The sequence below is a fragment of the Limanda limanda genome, chromosome 22, assembly GCF_963576545.1.
Source record: "Limanda limanda chromosome 22, fLimLim1.1, whole genome shotgun sequence".
In the NCBI taxonomy this organism is placed as follows: Eukaryota; Metazoa; Chordata; class Actinopteri; order Pleuronectiformes; family Pleuronectidae; genus Limanda; species Limanda limanda.
In genome coordinates, this window is record NC_083657.1 from 17,749,581 (window position 1) to 17,770,114 (window position 20,534).

General features: G+C 40.1%; 1 protein-coding gene across 1 annotated transcript; it reads left to right on the forward strand.

The window, feature by feature from the left end:
* The first annotated feature begins 1,661 nt into the window (after nt 1-1,661).
* gal3st4 (galactose-3-O-sulfotransferase 4) lies at nt 1,662-18,390 on the forward strand. The gene is made up of 6 exons (XM_061066591.1): nt 1,662-1,684; nt 9,148-9,264; nt 10,301-10,303; nt 11,479-11,776; nt 12,477-13,579; nt 18,348-18,390. Exons 1-5 carry the CDS (start codon nt 1,662-1,664, stop codon nt 13,566-13,568), a joined length of 1,533 nt encoding a protein of 510 aa, XP_060922574.1. The 3' UTR covers nt 13,569-13,579; nt 18,348-18,390.
* The last annotated feature ends 2,144 nt before the right edge of the window (nt 18,391-20,534 follow it).

The following is a 20,534-nucleotide window of genomic DNA, read 5'->3' on the forward strand; positions in this document are numbered from 1 at the left end:
TCTGGTTTAGTAATGGGTATAACTGTGTTTCATCTGCATAGCAGTGGGAATTTAGAGTGTCCTGATAATGTTTCTTGTTGGCTAAATGGCTAAAACTTCTGATCCAGGGTGGGCTTTTTAAGAAGGGGCTTGATTACAGCTAGCTTACGGGACTGTGGTGCATATCCTGTTAATAATGATAGATTAATTGTAATAAGTAAAGTCATATTAATTAGGGGCAGCATTTCTTTAAGTAACTTTGTAGGAATGGGATCTAGGTTGCAAGTTGTGGGGTTTAGATGATGAGAGTATTGTGATAAGAAGCTGTCTAAATCATTGGTTGGATTCTCAGCTGTTTCTGAGATTTCTGTGCTTGATGGTGTACTAGTGTGAACTGAGGGCAGGAGACTGTAGATTTTATTTCTAGTAGTTAGAATTTGATCATTTAAGAAGTTCATAAAGACATTGCTTTTCAGGGATAGAGAAATAGTGTATTCCATGGAGATGTGACTCTCTTTCAGCTTTGCTACAGTGTTTGAGAGAAACTGGTTTTCTTCTTCTGTTCCTATCTCAATGTGTACTAGTAGTCAGCTTTTGCTTTGTGGAGGGCCTTCTTATATGCGTTTAAACTATCCCTTTCCACCACTGACATAATTAGTTAATGGCACGGATAAACCTTTCGTTTATACATGTTGTGGGCACATAAAACGGTTTTTCACAAATTATAAACAGTATAATATTTTCCTTCCAAGAACAAATCCCCATAATGTAAATCATTCAATTTTAAGACATTTAGGTTTTGCTCAGGATAAGGGTCAGGTTTAATGAAAGAATAACTATAGTTAAGTAGTAAGTCTCCAAAACAACTGACACAACTGTGATGTGTGTGTATGTGTGCGCGCGCGCTAACGTGTACAGACCCATACTGGTATTCTCTGAAAGCCTTTCTGTCCGCATCAGAGGGTGACGTCAGATTCAGATACCCGTTTTTCAAGGTAGCAGAAGTGAACCAACCCAGACCGGAAACTTACCCATGTTACGTTGGAATAAAAGCATGGACTCGAACTCGTACACATACGTCTGTGAGATAAAAAGTATGATGAACATTTTTTGTTTGATTTACAATTTGTGCGATACGGGTTACAGTTACACAATCAAACATTGAGAAATAAGCTCATTACCTAATTAACACTTTTAATTCTACGAACAAAATAATAATAAAGTCAAGTTTTTATGTAATATACTATCATGCATATAATGTTAGAGAGGGAGTCATTAAATATTCACCCTATCCTGTTTCCACTTTATTATTCAAATCCTGGTTTGTCCTTCTGCGATCCTGTCCAATCACTTTTATTTTGGACGTGTCCGGATGAAGAATTTAATGTTCTCGCTCTTTTTCTGCGCACCCCCTTTTACAGTCTGTGCCTTGGCCATCAGCAGTTTACGCGCTCTAGTTGTCGGTGCACAGAAAGGGGATTTGGATAAAGACCCGGCCAGGACTAAAGGACCTAGCAGTTTCCCAGGGAATGACCCAGGATCCGTGTCAACGGGCCTGCTCCGGCTGCATGGCCTGATCTCCACCGGCGGCGGATAAGCTGCAGTTGAAGCCCTCGAGATGCTCCGAGCTCTCCGCAGCTTCACAACAACACCGTCAGCGATACCGGCCCGGGGACTCAGCTATGCTTTTCAGACGGAGAGCCAGGTAACGTTAGCTCGCTAGCAGAGCCGTCAGAGTGCGACGAGGGGGTAGCAGGTTCAGGCGTAAATCTGAGGCTATGAACGGCGGCTGGGATGCGGGGATTGTGGTGAATAAAGGGCGGCGCTGGGCTGCGAGCCTGCAGAGAGGGGAGAAGGTGTGGGTGGAGGAGCTCCTCCACACGCAGCGGCCTCTTTCTTTAACATTTATCCAGTCCAGCTGTGCGTGTTTGTGTGTGTGTGTGCGCGCGCGCGTGTGTGAGACATAGGCTCCATTTGCGGACTTACTTCAGTCTAAAGATAAATTAAATCGAGGATAGTTTCGGCAGTAAGGGACAGAGAATTGGGGATTTTTTCTTTTCTTGCCTGGGTACAATTCGTGAAATACAAGACAATGCGACGTCCTCAAAAAAGAACCATTACAACGTTTGTGTTATGAACTAAATTATCCTTTGTGTTGTGGAGGCTACAGATTCCTCTGTGTGGATCACTGCTCTCACTATCATGTAACCATTGTATCTCTGCTTTACTGTGTTCTCGCCACATGTTCGGTGTTAAATGGTGACGGGCAGGAGGTTCACTGTTATCACTCTTACTGATTACCCAACGGCCACTTTGGAAATACCTGAGATCATTATAATTACTTTTAATTTTTTCAATTTTATTTTCATGTGGCCCTCCCACTAACAATATAATAAGTTGAAAACAACCCATCACAGGTTTCCAGACGCAATAGAGCAGGGGTCTTCAACTAAAATTACAAGAGGTCCAGACATCAACCCTCCTCCCCTTCTAGGGTCCGAACAATTAGAGAGGTACAAATATGGGCTCTGACTAAATCAGCTTAATTAACTTTTTTTTTGTTGCTTAAAGGTTGCTTTTGTAAAAAAACAAAATCAAACACAAACTGGCAAAAATACAATACCTATGCTGGACAAACATGAAACAAAGTGCGATCAACATTCTGTCTTGGAATTTGCATATAGGCTGACATTACTTTTAACCATCAAATAGGTAACATCCTCAAAGACAAACATATAAATTGCTTTAGGTTGAACTGAGCTTAACAACCACTTAAAGATTGAGGCAAAAACTTCATTGGAGCCAAACATCGTCAAGGTGTGTACTACCAATTTAGTGAAACCAGGGAAAACTTTCTCAGGTAGTCTGTAGCCAGAAGCTGGCAGCATTATTAACTCCACATTGCTCTTTCAGTACTACATTTGCTTGCAGATCAACAAGTTCCATCTGTAGAGATGCCATATCTACCCACTTGAAGGTAATTTTAGCCTCCTGTCCCATATTTGACCAGAAAAGGATTTTGGATGAAAATGAGGACCTGTTCTTCCAGGCTGAAGTCATCAGCCTGTCAACCTGAGAGAAAATATCTCTCTCCCTGAATTTGCTTCATGGCTGGAAAATGTATAAAGTTCTCTTGGAGATCCACTTTGAAAATCTCCAACATCCGCTAGAAAGACAGGACAGCTGCTACCAAATCAAACACAGAGTTGTTCTTCCCCTTCAGTTTTAAGTTGAGGTAATTTAGGTGTGAGGTTATGTCAACTAAGAGGGCCATAAAATAATTTTTCTCTTTCCAAAAACTGAGCAAACTATCTGGCCTTATGATTCTTATGTTGTTCCAGGAACGATTCAATTTAATTACGAATGGCCCAAACGCGTGCTAGAAACCTGCCTTTACTCAACCATCTAACATTGCAGTGCAGCAGTAGGTCATTTGAATTTGCATCAATTTCCGTCAGGAATTCTCAAAGTAGGCGATGTTTATGTGATGACGATGCCCTGAGATATTCATAACCTCTGCATACTCTTCTGAAAGAGTAGATCACATTACAGACTGATGGATAAAGCAGTGATATGAGGAGAGTAGGGGTGCAACGATTAGTCGACATCGTCGACAAAAATCTAATTTACTCATCGATGAATCGTTGGTTACGTCATAGCGCGTGTTTCTCGTGCCGCGCAGCGGAACTAAACGTCGTTTACAAAACATGGACCAATGGCGGCGTCCGCTGCCTCGCGCAACAGGAAGTAAAAAGTTTGCGAGAACTTCACTCTTAACAGCCCGAAAAAAACTACCTGCAGTTCTGTACGGCGGACCTGTTGTCCATGGAAGCAGGACATGTGCATGTGAGGAGGAGGCATGTGCGACATCGTAACGGTGACGATGCGGACACGCCTCTGTCAGATGTTATATATACACGTATATACCTGTGCGCAGGATTCTAGAATCCATTACAAAATATGGTTTAACCTTTTTTTTGGGACAAGAAGCTGAAGGGTGTGGGTGACACACGGCAGGCTCGGGAGTCCAGCATCACTAATGGCCTTGATCGTGTTTTGGCGTTGTCCCGGAGCACAACGTAAACAGAACTTTTCAGAATGCCCCACATCTGAAGCTTTTCCACAAACGCACCTGCTGTGGCTTGGCTAGTGTGCGAACCCCGAAACTGCTTTGCTTGAAGTGCCTCTAAAAAAGAAACATGTCAAACTTAGTAAATTAGCTCCGTGGTATAATTGCAAGACACGTGAGTTGAATCAAATATCAAGACAACTAGAAAGGAAGTGGCGCTCCAGCAACAGTGTTGAAAATCTCCTAGACTGGAAGAGTAGTGTTAAAGAATATAAAAAGGCTCTCCACAAAGCAAGAGCTGCCTACTATTCAAAACTAATAGAAGACAATAAAAACAACCCCAGGTTTCTCTTCAGCACTGTAGCCAGACTGACACAGAGTCACACCTCCACCGAACCCAGTATTCCTCGATCTAAATAACTATATCTTTATTTCCTTTTTTAATGATAAAATTCTATTATTATTTAAAATAAAACCAACCATCTCCTGCCCTCAATTGGCACAATTAACCTCCAAACAACAGAGATCTCAGAAATGGCTGAGAATCCTTCCCATTATTTAGACAGCTTCTCTCTGATCACCCGTGATCAGTTTACCAAAATAATCTCAGGTTCTAAACCAACAACCTGTATTTTAGATCCCATTCCTTCAAAATTACTTAAAGAAATTCTGCCCCTAATAGATAGTAAGTTCGTTACTTAACACAATCAATCTATCATTATCATCAGGTTATGTACCACAGTCTTTTAAAATACCTGTAATCAAACCCCTACTCAGAAACCCCACCATAGACCCAGAGGTTTTAGCCAATTACAGGCCAATATCTAATCTCCCCTTCCTGTCTAAAATCTTAGAAAAAGTTGTAGCCAATCAGCTGTGTTTCTCCAGGAAAATAATATATATGAAGACTTTCAGTCTGGGTTTAGAGCCAATCACAGCACAGAGACAGCCTTGGCAAAAGTCACCAATGACCTTCTAATAGCTTCAGATCAGGGACTCGTGTCTGTCCTTGTTCTGTTAGATCTCAGTGCAGCATTCAACACAATTGACCATCACATTTTATTACAGAGACAAGAGTTAATTAACATTAAAGGAACCACCCTAAACTGGTTTAAATCTTATTTTTCTGATCGCTATTAATTCGTGCAAATTAATCTGTTCATCTGTGCGCACCAAAGTTAACCATGGTGTTCCACAGGGCTCTGTGCCCGGCCCAATTTTATTCTCATTATAAATTTTTCCACTAGGAAACAGGACACACTCTGTAAATTTTCACTGCTATGCGGATGACACACAGTTATACTTGTCAATAAAACCTGAACAAAGTAAACTTCGAGCATGTCTCAAGGACATAAAAACCTTGGTGACCCGCAATTTCCTCTTATTAAACTCAGATAAAACAGAGGTTATAATACTTGGCCCTAAACACCTTAGAGATACATGATCTAATGATATAGCTGCGCTAGACGACATTGCCCTTGCTTCCAATGAAACAGTCAGGAACTTGGGAGTGATCTTTGATCCTGATTTGTCATTTAATTCTAACTAAAAACAAATTTCTAGGACCGCCTTTTTCCACTTGCGTAATATCTCAAAAATCAGACATGTCCTTTTGCAAAAAGATGCAGAAAAACTAGTCCACGCCTTTGTTACATCGAGACTGGACTATTGTAATTCATTATTATCAGGCTCCAGCAGTAAGTCGTTAAAGACTCTGCAGCTTGTCCAAAATGCCGTCCTGACAAGAACCAAGAAAAGAGCACATTTCTCCAGTATTAGCATCGCTACACTGGCTTCCGGTTAAATCTAGAATAGAATTAAAAATTCTCCTCCTCACTTTCAAGGCCCTTAATAATATGGCGCCTTTTTACCTTAATGAGCTGTTAGTACCTTATCACCCCACTAGAGCACTCCGCTCCCAGAATTCAGGCTTACTTGTCGTCCCTAAAGTCTCTAAAAGTAGAGTAGGAGCCAGAGCTTTAAGCCATCAAGCCCCACTGCTGTGGAATAATCTCTCACTTTCAGTTCGGGAAGCAGACACCATCTGTTTGTTTGAGAGTAGGCTTAAAACCTTCCTTTTTGATAAAGCTTATAGTTAGAGCTAATTAGTGCAGCAAAACGTAACTTGCCCTATGTTCCAAAATAGGAAGTGTTTAGTTCAAAAAGGCATAGAGGTATTGATGTCTGATCTACTGAGTGGGCCACGTGGTTTTCAAAGTACTACCATACAAACCAGTAGCCAGTCAGATTTACCTTGAGCCTCAGTGTAGCCTCAAGTTCGGCCTGTATCATTGTATCAAGGCAAAAACCCCTGATGACGCTAAGGCGCAAAGGGAATTTATGACACATGGAGCTTCTCTTTCAAGCTTCTCCTTCCTCTTCTCCATCCTTATCACATCAAAGTAATTCATATCTCATCAGTACATGTTACTAACTTAACCCCTTCACCGGAGTCCCTGTGCCTTATCGCCCGCAGATCCAGGGCCACAGCTGTGGCCGCACCATCGATTACGATTTGTGGAACGCGCATCAGAGGTCACAAGGTGGATCCAGTATGGCGGATTCTATATCGTGCGGGCTGATCGTAGTGGTAATGGCGGATCCTTTGTCACGTTGGCATCGCAAGTGGTGGTGGACCACGACCGAGGCGGCGGCTGATGATGGCTCCTAATTGGCGGCAGTGGACAATGACTGTGGACTATAGTGACATCCGATCTTGATGGTGGATCATGATCTTGCTGGATGCTGACCAGAGACTATGATTGCAGCAGGACTGCTTGACATATAGTATTGAAGTTATCCTTCAAAATGTTTACCCTCATCAATGCTGCTAAAAACTTAATCCGTTTTCCTACGATTGACATCTATTGCACTTCTGTCCGTCCTGAGAGAGGGATCCCTCACATGTGGCTCTCTCTGAGGTTTTTACGTATTTTTACCCTGTTAAAAGGGTTTTTAGTAGTTCTTCCTTACTCTTGCTGAGGGTTAAGGACAGAGGATGTCACGCCATGTTAAAGCCCTTTGAGACAAATTGTGAATTTGTGAATATAGGCTATACAAATAAAATTTGATTGATTTATTGATCGACTCTCTGGAGAGTAAAATCCTCACCAATCCACTGTGCAGTTAAACTGATGAGAGACAGTGGGCTGACGTGAGTCCAAATATCAGTGGTGAAGCTGAAGGCTGAAATGTCCTGCAGCAGGCTGTTGACGTGCTTTTTAACTTATGCAGCTTTGGTAATACGGTTTCTGTGATGTGGTGATGGCTGGGAATCTCATAGTTCGGGTCCAGTAAACTGAGAAGACAGCAAAATCCCTTATTATCATCAACTGACAACGGCTGGTTATCAAGAGCATTGATGCTGTTTGCCGCTGCTAGCATTACCAAATTCCTTCAACACTGCGTTGTGTTGGTTCTTGAGATGCTTTATCAAATTGTTTCTTTTAAAGGAGCTACTTTTCACCCCTCCTCTTGACAATTTAGCAGAGCATAGTTTGCAGTCTGCTCTTTTGTCATCATTGTTTATCTTGAAGTATCTCCAAATGCTGACATTGCACCTCCTCCGGCTACATGCTCAAGTGACGTGAGGTTGACGTCAAGTTGCCGTAAAGTGGTATCAGGTGCGGTTGTATCGGAGTAGTTTTATGCATCCCTAGTCACCAGGGGGCGCTGGGATTTTTAAATCATGATTTCTGTGTAGATGTCATCAGGCCGGGACTCTTGTCATACATATCCAGTTTGGAGTAGATTGGAACATGTATGTCCTAGATACAACAACCTTGTGTTTTGATGGCAAATTATCTAAATTTGACGCTACGCCGTGTGTGACAAAAACTCCAAATATGAGTTAGTGGTAATCTTCAAGGACTCAAGATGAAACTCAATTTTAAGTTGATCTAAAGAAAGCGCTAGGAGGAGTTCCCTTAAAATACACACAAAAATGGCCACTAAAGCCAAAATGGGCACCTGCCTGTTACGTTTATCCAATTGGTGCCAGGGACTTCTTTTTTTTCTGTCCGGTCATGATACACGTGTGTACCGAATATAAATTAACTTAATTAAGTGTTTAGTATAAAACATGACTGTTAATTCAGATCAACGTGAAAGCTGTTCTCACACCAAACTGAAACAGAACACTGAGATGATATCCGCAGTGGGGCAAAACGCCAGCAGCTCTTTAATTCATTAATATGTCATTAGACAAAACTGGGGTTTGCTTGTGGTTGAATGAGGTTGCTAATTTTAGCTGAATCCTTGTGTGTAAAACTAATTATAGCGGACTGTTAACAGTGACTATACTTACTAAATGTGATAACGGCTGTCGGTCTCTCATCTTCAAATTTATTTCTGGACCACTGAGAACACTCAATTGCATTTCGCAAGTTTACCAATTTGATTACACTTCCATTCAAGCAGATTAGAAACTTGATGATTCGGTAACTTTGGATAAATATTAATGTTGAGTAAAGAATTCAAAAGAATGAATTTGAAACTTGCTGCACCTCTTGCAAGAAAACGCAATCATAAGTCACATGGGAGGAAAACCTTACTGCAGCCTTAAAAGGTCACCAGAATGTGCACACACACACACCCATTATTATTCTGTTCAAAATTTTCTGTGTAGTGTAGTCATACTCAAATGAATATGAAAATATAATTTACTGATACATTTGCTTTGTATGTAATTCTGGCACAATTTCCCCTAGATCCTTTGTAGTTTTTTGGGCAAGTATTGAAGTGAAAAGTCTTAAATCAGACTTAAAATCATCCTCAAATATCTCAATTTAACCTTTAATTTGATGCATCACCTACTCTCTGTTCATGATGTACACTAAATTAAAGAAAAAGTCTCGAAAATTTGATCGTAACTGATTGTTACTATCAAATGTATTGTATTGATCAGAAAATGTTATTCTGAAGTTAGTGTTGGTAAACAGCTTCTTAATGATGAACATGCCCTGTTGTCTCTGGATGTTTCCAGGCTGCTCAGGTGTCTGTAAAGATGATGATGAGTATAATGCATTAGTCATATTTGTTTTATGAGTCACTCAGTTGTGTCCCTCTCTGACTCTCTCCCTTGACCCATTCTCCCCCAGGATGTTGCGATGGCTGGTTTGTGGTCGCTTGGGTCCAGTGTGGATGTGGAAGGCATTGCTGCTCTTCGGGGCAATTGCATTCGCCAGCCAGCTGTTGGGGGTCATCTTCAACAAGAGGTAAGTAGTTTCATTAATTGTATTTTATCAGGTTCTAATTGTAGCTGTGCCTCTAGTTCATACTAAAAGATACAATCATTTTGTGGAATCGCTACAAACAGCAGATTTGATCATGCGGCTAAGAAATCTTACCACACAAAGTTTAGCTTCCTGTGACTTTGGGATTTTGCACACTAGAGGATTTTCAACTCTTGACCTATTTTAAAAACGTGGGAGATCCCAGAAAGACTGATTTAACCGTTTTTCATCGTATAATCTTCAGAACTCACACACTAGAGGATCAGCTCGCTCTTGTTGGCGGGTTTCTGTCGGTCGATTATCGTGAATATCAGACATGTTTGAAATTAACGATTAGAGATTGGGGAGGCTCCAACTCAATCTGGAGAACCAAGATTATTTTATAACCTCCCCACAATTTAGGATTATTGGGGCAGATAATCGCCACTGCCTCACTTCAAGTCGGGAATGCCCCCACGATTTGAAGGGACAAATTGGGTCCTAAATCATCCTGATTATCCTCTAGTGTGCAGCAGCCTTTCTTCATATTGTAAGTCAACTATTCTATTGAAAAAAGTAAGAAGATTAGTGTATTGAAAAAGAAACAGATTTCTTTTTAAACCAACATTGAGAATTTACTAAATGTACTTTTATTAGAAAATTGTGACCAGCATCTGTGGTTTTTGGACATTTGACAGAGTCTGTATGTTCTGGACAAACCTCTTAATATTTTGACAATTCTCTCCTGACATTAAGTGTTAATTAATGGGCTTCATTCCTGGAGATACTACTATGGGCTGCTAATCAGCTTGGGTAATGTATTCTTTAGGCTGTACAAGATAATTGATTAAAATGATTAGTTCAGGAGATGTGTTTCTACCATCCATGTATCAAACCCGCCATACTCCTACTAGCTCTTTAAACAGATTCTACATGTTTATATGCAGATTCAGAGAGTGAGGAACATTTTAGGGAAATAAGCTTCAGAGTTTCAGTTTCTAGTTTGCCCAATCACGTTTGAGCAGCCTTTGGTTCGCAGCAGGTAAACAGTGGAAAGTAAAAGAGGAGAAACACATTGACCAAAATACATTGGCTCCTGTCTTTTTAATTAATCTGCATTCATAGCTTGCTCTGCTCCTAAATAGCCGTCAAAGAGTTCAGGAGATGCGATGGGGCCTTTCAGAATATAGTTACCATAGACACAAGTGTATGTAATGAGATTGAGGCACATCTACAAATATACTATTTAAAAAAAACAGCGCAAAATAGGGATGCTGTTGCTGCTTCTGTTTTTTGCTTCATAACTATAACCACAGCAACAAGTGTTGACTGATGTTCAGCGTGCAGACGTCTGCAGCAACCACAAGAACCACACTGACAGAGCGACAGTGACCAAGTCATATGACACCTCTTCACATTGTGTTTTAGTGTGGAAAAACAGGCTGGGAGCAGCATTAGCTATAAAGCTGGATTGTTTTAGTTTATCAACTAATTGCTAATGTCAACTTCCGAACCATACTATTCTAGCTACAGCTTCAAGTAAAATAGGTGAATGGCAGTGAGGTGAGAGATGAGTGTGTATGTAACACAATGGTAACCTCTGACTGTTACCACTGCATCAGCATTGTGGACTGGCACCATGTCTCTAGATGCCCAGTGGGTATAATAATATTGTGAGTAATATTGATGAGATTTACTGCCTGATGATGATATAGAAGGCTTACACTCAACCAAGTGTATTATACCAATAGTTTTTTTGTTAGGTGACTTTGAGAATATTAACAAACATTTGTTTGCCTATTGACACAACCAGCTTGTACAGAGCAACATTAGCATTTTTCCTTTTTTTTTTTTCTTCTTTTACCTCTAGTTTTGTCTTCACCTACACCTGAGAAGATTTGTTTTTGTCTTTAGCTGCCAAATGCTCCACTGTGTCCTGGTCTTTTCACTGCCTTCTGCACCTGGGACCTTATACGATGGCAAAACCGAAGCAATGAGATAAGCTATAAAAAACAGACAGTGCTGAGGGAGACTACATGGTTGTTGAAACTTCTTTAAGGATTCATCACAAGTTACACCTTCCACATTACATAGATTCATTAAAATACATCCGTTGTTGATTTATACAGCTTAAAGACACTAAGCTTCAGGATTATAAATGTGCACTGTTTGATCAAATGGTAAACATTGTTTTTTCCTCCACTTTTCCTCCTGCAGTTTCCAGCCAGCTCCTCACTCCATTTTCTCGTTCCCTGATGCTCAGGGGCCCTCTTTGGGCTCCTGTCAGCCCCACACCCACATCATGTTCCTGAAGACCCACAAGACGGCCAGCAGCACTGTGCTCAACATCCTGTACCGATTTGGAGAAGAGCGCAACCTTCACTTTGCCCTGCCAATGAGCTACCAGCTGGGCTATCCATTGCCCTTCAATGCTCACAGGGTCAAAGGTTATCGGGGTCCTGGAGCCGAGGAGTTCCACATCATGGGAAATCACATGAAATTTGACAAGCTGGAGGTAAGTTATGCAGAATAGCAATATAAGCTTGACATTGGGACAATGATGATGGTATATGTGATGTGGATGCATTGTGATATAAAGAATGAAAGGTTAGATCGTGTATTTGCTTGGTGAGTGCATACAATGTATCAAAGTTTGATGTGCTGAGACACAAAACCGGACTACTGTGGAAATTCCCAGAAAAGTCCCAGAACCTTAGGGAAAAGTAACACACACTGTCTCTCTCTCTCTCTCTCTTACTCGTTTGTACTTCTATCTTAGTGAGGGCACTCACACTGATTGGCATAATATGATCCCTAACCTTAAACATCCACAATGAATGCCTTACCATTACAATTAATCTAACCTAAACCTAATTTTAACCCCAACTATAAAGCCAAGTCTGGAGGAGATGGTGGAGATCGGTTTGGCTTGACGTGGTTGGGGAAGCGCATAGAGACACGTAGGGGAGCAGTATCTTTCTGACTGCAGCTAAAACTGGACAGGCTGTGTAGCCTCTCCGTCGGGCTATGGAGCCGTCTGTGGTCCCTGTGTCAGGGATTTACAGATTGCTTCTTTCTGGTGATCACTTTAAAAATACAAAATAATTCAGTGTAAGGCATCTGTTGCTCAGGGAAACCAATATACTACTGCTTTAATTGAATTGCATCATATTAATTGCACATTTTTTGACCGCATGTCCCTCCTCTGTCTCTAGGTGGAGAAGGTGATGCCGGAAGACACCTTTTACTTTTCTATCATCAGAGACCCGGTTTCTCTGGCTGAGTCTTCCTTTTCTTATTTCAAAGAGGTAGCACCTGCCTTTCGGAAGGCCAAAGGGTTGGGCGACTTTGCTGATGACCCTAAGAAATACTACGACCCTCGTTTACGCAATAATCACTATGCCCGTAACGTTCTGTCGTTTGACTTTGGAATGGACCACAATGCTAATTTCTCTATGGCACTGGCTCAACGTGGTGAGGCCATGATCCGCCAGGCCTTCAATCTGATTCTGATGTCTGAGTACTTTGATCAGTCCATGATCCTGTTGAGGCATGCCCTCTGCTGGCCACTGGACGCTGTTGTCTCTTTCAGCCTCAATGCCCGCCAGCAGAAGCCCAGTGGCATTGGGGTGATGGGTGGGAGCCGGGTGGGCAAGGCTGCGGCTGGTGTCGGTAATAAAGGAGGACATTCTCAAGCCAAAATGCCGCCCAATCTGCCACTCACGGAGGAACAGCGTGAAAGGCTGCGGCAGTGGAATGCCTTAGATTGGTACTTATACAAAGCCTTCAACCAGACCTTCTGGGAGGAAATTCAGAGGTTTGGTCTGACTGAGATGGAGCAGGAAGTAGCTCTTCTCAGGGCACGGCGGGACGTACTGGCCCAGGTTTGCCTCAGGGATGGTGGGAAACCTTTGGAGGCATATCGGATTCGAGATAAAACCATCCGGCCATATCAGACTGGAATGGTAAAGATTCTTGGCTATGAGCTTCAACCAGGGCTGGACAACGCCACCAGAACAGCCTGTCTGAGAATGATCAGGCCAGAGATCCAGTACAAAGACGTGCTTGATGCTAAACAGTTTCCACGGGATTCTGCATCTCAAGTCCAGCCAAGGCAACAGAGCCAGGGACGGTTGGTCTCAGCCGGTGGCTCTTTTTTAAGACAAGACTCATCAAGAACAGGAGAGACGCTGGTGGTGGGAGAGGTTGGGGGGAGGACAGTGGAGGAAGGGGAGAGAGACTGGGATGCAAGCCATTCAATTCGGACCAACCAGACTTTGATGGGAGGGAAAGCAAAGGAAGGTTGAGATAATTTGAGGTGAGTGTCCTTCTCAAATATGGTACCTTTGGACTTGGAGAAAACAGAAAAATCTTTCTTTGCACTTCAACTATTTGGACATTTTCCTGTATTCTCATAAACTGTCTCTGGTCTTGGTTGGTGTAATCCTTTTGGACTTGACTTTGAGCCACCAAGCGCCTGTGATGTTTCCATGGCTGCAGTAAGAAGCTCTAAAATTTAAAAAGCCAAATTTATTTTTTTTCGTAAGGAGAAGCAGTTGTGGTGTTAGTGGGTACTGCTGCTGTTCATCACACATTCATGTGACAGCAGACACACACACGCTTGTTTCATTCTCTCTTCATATTCATATTTGTTAAGAGTTGTGATTTCCATTTTGACATCAGTGCCTATGCTTGAAATTTCTCAACATAAAGGTAAGCGTGGCCCCAGTTTGTGCCTCCCATGCAGTATCATTACAGTGCGTTTGTGAACATCTGTTCTTTTTAGATAAATGCCTGATAATCTTTCAAACATTTGGGTCATTTTTCCAGAAGCCTAAGAGACTCTGGATGAAGAAATATCCAGAGTAGGGGCACAAAAAGGATGAATTGACGTTCCTTTCAATTATTTTGTATTTTCATACATACTAATATCAATCAAATTGGATCTGTATAGCCCATATTCACAGATTACAATTTGTCTCATAGGATTTACAATGATTCTGTATATACTCCAGTGCATTGGGTTTGGACAACTCTCCACAGGATTCAGACGAAGGGTGGAGCAGAGGCAGGATCTTATGTATATTCTGCTGCAGAGATCACATGATTTTGTTTACAGCACATTGACACTGGTGCATCACATCACAAACTCTCTTGACATCTTCTTTGTTCACTGCTGGAGATCCCCAGCAGTGAATCCAGCAGGGGATCTTCTGCTGTGTTCTCACATTGACGTCTGTTGACCTTTTGCTGACTTTATACTATGGGGTTTGGTGGAGAGGTCTTTAGAAACTGCAGAGGCTCTCACCTGGACATTTGCATTCACACATACACCTCCTCTGGAGAAATTGCTAAGAATCCCTAGAGTGCATACATGTCTGATGTAATTTCTATCCACCTGAGTTAGGAAATATCATGTTTTGGATTTGAATGATTTTTATTTACAGATGGTTGGAAGAGTACTGTGACAAGAGTTGCTACGTCTAGAGTATCTTTCAGGAAACCTCTTTAAATCCAATGTAAGAGTAACGCCTCAGATTGCAAACTAGGGTCAGAGTCTGCATCTAGCGAATTTTCCATGCCTGATCTAGTTTCAAGTCAGTGCGGGTTGGTAGTTGTTCAGGGCTTCAGCCTCAGAGGGATAACCTATATGTCTTATCAAATATCTCTGAATAATACATGAGTGGAAAAGGATCCGATGCCTGCACTTCTGTTCTGAGCTGCTTGATAGTCACCAGTTTGCAGGAAGCTGGTGAATGTCACCATCTAGGCACATTGGTTTCTTCCACTATCTGCTAAAACGGATGAAATGTATCCATTGTCTGAAACATGCAGACACATTGCTATAGAGAGCCTATTGTTTTGACATGATGTCATTAATGTCCTCTCTGATCACCGCCTTTAATTTGATACAAAACTTTAATGTTTCAGCAGAAATTTAGTGATGAAGGTAAGGTGCTGTGACTTGACCTCGTTTAAGATTACATGGTATTATTTCAACGGGAAAACAGGGCTACTCAGGAGCCTGCCCAGCCTCATCAAACAGCCGAAAGACACAATAGCTTTGGGCACAGGAGAACTCGAAAAGACCCGGTGTCCTGTAACTGGTCACATGCTCGCTCATGTGAAGTGAGCTGACTGAATTAGTGAGAACTATAGTCAGAAGCTGTGCTGCATAGCCAGCCTGGCTGTTAACTTGACTTTGCTTGTATGGAGGTCAGATCCAGTGATTGTTATAGTGCATTTGTGAGGTATCAAAATAATCAGAAAAAAAAGTACAGACTCAAGTTCAAACAGCAGCTTGATAAGTCAACTTATTGACTTTACACAAAAACATGGTGGACGAAAGTAAATGTTGGTTGAGGGTTAGAACCTTTTGATTAATGTTACAAATACGTGTAATGCGTTAACATTTTTTACAATTAATTTGTATTTTTGAATTCGGTTGTGACAATTATCTGGACCTGGATTTGTCTGAAATTGTATTTATTAGCAGTAACAAGTGATAACGAGTAGGTTTCCGGGAAGGTATTGGTGCAGCAACAACTCTGGGGAAAATGTTGCATCTTTATAGCATCCAAGTTTTTTCCACATTCCCACTTCAGAGCACATAAACACACAGAAGTCAGATGAGTGACTTTGCAAGTCAGGGAAATGGGACCATCTGAAGAGCAGATGAATGTGATATTAGGGTGCGTCCATTTGAACCTGAAAGTGGCAGTTTTCGAATTTCGCAGTGTGGATTTTAAAATCCACGATGGCTGCTTCACAGGTAACAATTAAATGACGTCAGAAGGAGCATACTGATTGTTTGTCATTCTCAAATCAGTCATGAAAACAGAATTGTCCATCTTCTATCTGAATAGTTTTAGTGTTTGTACATACTAAATAACTTAAAGAGTAAGCACAGCAAAGGATTTTCTAAGGCGTCCATCTCGGTTTTTTGACAACTTGAACGTGGTCAGCTCAGGTGTCAGTCCCAGCTTTGACTTCTGTGGTTATTGGAACATATTATTAATTACATATGTCCTTGTCAAATGATCTGTGAAAGCTGGCTGTAACAATAGAAACCAGGTCTGAAACGGAGGGTGTCATCATGTCGCTGATATGGTTCACCTTTAAGTCTGTGACGTGAATATTTCAAGGGGGGCAGTCAAAACATCAGATTTCCATTAAACATTTATCATGCCCAAAATCATAAGGTTAATATTGGCATATCTATCGAAAGTTTGAAAAGCAATTTAGATAACACTATTGCTACTATTAGTCAATTTCTCCATAAAGTTATTTTAAATTTAGCTAATTAATTATGGTAAAAATACTACAAAATAATAATTACCAATATATACCTCCCAGTATTGTGCTGACAAATGGTTTTCGTCAATGATCAGAGTGATCACAATTTATCATTGATTTATTAAATGATTACCATTATTACTATTATATAATTATTATTACTTGAAGTAGCAGCATTAAATTGAAACATACTTGTGACTTAAAATGGACAGACACGTGCAGAGACAGAGCTTATCAGTCTCTGCTTGATTTTGTAGCTGTAAATGAAGAACAGAATAAGTTCATTGTTTGCATGAGACCAATCCAGGATGTAGGAGAAGGGGGAAACTGTTTTCCTTCTGTGAACTCAGTTGTCTTGGGGTGTGGGTGTCAAACACAGGGATTTAATGAATACACATGAATACAGGGAATCCATTTGAGCTGCTGCTGGATAACAGACAAACTGGTCTGTGTGTGAAAAATCTGAACAATTCTGAGCCAGCACAACACAGTTGCTGCTATGACATCATTCAAGTACTGTGGTCTGAGTCTTTTACAGCCATGCTGTCCACGCTTTTGAGAATGATATTAAGTGAAAAATATTTAGCAGGTGAGGGGTCATGGTATGATAGGATGTCATGTGTCCATCCTCAGCGAGCCATAAGCTGTCGTCAGGTTATTCCATTTTCACGATTTGCACAATTAAAGAGTGAATCATTGTGTTTACTCTACAGTATTGTTCATTGTTCATTGTCTTTCTTTAGCGCCACCCTCAGTTCAACCTGTCAACTTTGGGTATAGGATGCAGATTACTTTAAGATAAGCATACATATATTGCCACCATCAAGATACACTTTACATATGTAATTCTAATGTTGAGGCTCTCAAGGCCCCACATTCTTGTTTTACAGTGAAACTGATCCACATCTATAAGATGTTAGCCTTTCCATGACAAAACGGTTTAATCTGCAGCATCAGAAACACAAATTTCAAAACATTTTTCCATGCCTTAGGAGATCATAGAATGGACCAGGGCTTTAAAACCTTGTCCCTCTGTATTTAATATTATATTTGCCATGTGAACATACTGTATTTATCAGGGCTTGTTCTTTGTAGGGGTTAGTGATGAGAGGAGGAGTGTGCCTGTTGCAGTTTGATGGAATTTACTATTGATGTTGGGGAAAAAACATCATGTGCCGGTCACTAACTCGGGCTGGGCCGTTATTCAATATTATCATTTCATTTCACTAGAATGGTTGCATCAGTCACATCATGTTTTTCACATAGTTTAATCACAGAAATTTAGATTTTCAGCAGATTGCAGCTTTAAAAAGAAACAAAATTAGTTGTTAGTGATGTTTAAGTGTGAAGAGGGAAATCTCACTAAACATGATCATGAAAAATATTCCTTACACTGAACAGAAGTTTGATTATTTAATGTGTACACATGATTTCATGATGAATACAAAAATGGTTCTGTGGCCACTTTGTATACACAACTATGTTTAATTCCCACTTACATTCACAATTGTATACAAATCCATTATGTGCTGATAGCTAACAGCAACTAACGTGTGCATTATTTTCAATTTTTTCAATTGTATTTTCATGGCTGTCTTCCCAGGCTCTGTTTGTTTCAAGTATTGAAGGTTTCCTTTATGAACATGGTGTGTGTTATAGTGTGTGTAAGAATGGTGCAGAATATAAAATGTACATATTTTGTCAAACCTCTTTAATTTTTCAGAGGAAAATGAGCACATGCTCAAAATTCATTTTGTTCATCTCTGATAATGCACATTTTATTCCCACAGCTTCCAGCTCCGCCTGCTACCCTCACATCCTGGATTACAATTGACCGGAAGTACTTTAATATTCTCAAATTATTACAGATTTGACTGAAGTGGAAGTGTAAATGTTCATTCAGAATGCAATGGTTTACCCTGGCTTGGATTTTACTTGAAACTGCATACATATTTGTGGACAGTTGTAATAGACCATGCTTTTTGTGTGCATCCACTGAGTTGTTCCTTTCCTGGTACTGAATAAAACATTTCTTTAACGTCATTATTGTTCTCCTGGTCCTAATTTTCATGTTTATTCATTCAGCTGGATAATAAACTGTTTGATGGCATCAACACTTGTCAATCAAATTATTTGAGTTTTGATGTTTAAGTGTCATTTGCTATGTTATATGGTATGTTATTTTTTTATTTTGTAAAGCCCGTCTACTAAGTAGATGTTGCCTGCCAGGTCACAAGATCACAGGTCACACGTAATAGGTAATTACTTCACATATATTCATATTATTTAATTTAATATTCCCCAATCCTTCACCCTGTAAACTGCTGCTTCATTTTATTATGTTATATGTTATATGGTATGTAATTTCTTTAATTTTGTAAAGCCCGTCTACTGTGTAGATGCTGCCTGCCAGGTCACAAGTATGTCACTGCTCCAATGACGCTGTCATTGGTGCATGTGACAATAAACTTTGAAATTATTTTATTTTATTTTATTTGGGTAAGGAAACAAAGTCATAAATGGACCATATCGTTTTTAATTAAGACACACTGGTCAACTGGTTGTAGCTGATAAATACTCCAAATAAGATGGTCGTGTATTTTACTCACTCTTCAATCACTCTTGCTATTTAGCTATTTAGAAGACTTAGGTTGTACATATGATTAGCTCAAAAGAAAACGTTTGTAAGGGATTATCTGCTAAACAAATAAACCGCTGATTTATAGTTTACAATTATTTAATCTATACTTAATTCAGGTTGAACTTCAGTCAACTAAGATTCAATAAAGAATGTGGTCATTCATCAGTAATAATAATGTAATCTAAAATTTGCATCATAAAACGGGCCATTGTTAATTATGACCACTTTAAACAAGTTTGTTTAATAAAAGTCAGAAGGTATTACTTATTTATCTACGCTGTTCTGCTTAAGTTGTGTTATATAGTTTAAAGGTTCAGTGTGTAGGATTTAGTTACATCTAGTGGTGAAACTGCATGCTGCAGCTGAATATTCCTCACCTCACCCTCTTCTAAACATGGAAGAGAACCTGTGATAGCCTTCAGTTGTCATGTAAACACAAAAGATGTTTAGTTGTCCAGTTTGGGCCACTGTAAAAAAAACATGGCCTCTGTAGAAATGACCCACTCCTGATGTAAATATAAAGTACTTAACTCTAAAGGGTAAAGAAAAAAACAATTTTACAATTCAGATGAATATACAGTAGTGAAAACTTCACCAGGATTATTTTATATTTCAGTTTCTGCCTATGGAGGTTAAAAAATGTATAAAGAAATGTCTAAAGACACATACATACCCAAAGAAATATAAGAATAGATGAATCAATAAAAACGGAAATAATGCATAAATAGATAAATGCATAAACTAAAAGGTTTTTTTAGTAGTTTTCCTTACTCTTGTTGAGGGTTAAGGGCAAAGGATGTCACACCTTGTTAAAGCCCTATGAGACAAATTCAGATCTGTGAATATGGGCTATACAAATAAAATTTGATTGATTGATTGATAAATGAAAAAATAGTTACATTATTAAATGCATAAATAAATAAATACAGAAATAAATGATTTAATGTCTTAAATTTATTTTTACATTAATTAATTTATGTATGTCTGTGTCCATATGTAAGTGTCCTAGCCTCAGTCTCGATGAGGAAGGAACAGCTTCGTTGAGGAACAGTTGAATCAGTGAAAACACAGAGTTTCTCTGGTCACACGCTGTTCAGTGATCAGAGCAGAAGCTGCAGTTGGTTTGTATTGAGATGGAGTTTCTGATTCCTCCTACACTCTGACCTGCTCTCACCAAATCTCATAAACATTCATCACTAGTTATCAGGACCTGATCAGTAGCCTACATGAAGTAACCTACAGTTGGTTAGTTTGTGTTTCTTAGACTGCATTTAAACATCATGAAAAATGACTCGTCAACTTTTTGTCCTCATGACGTAACACACACTCAGAACTC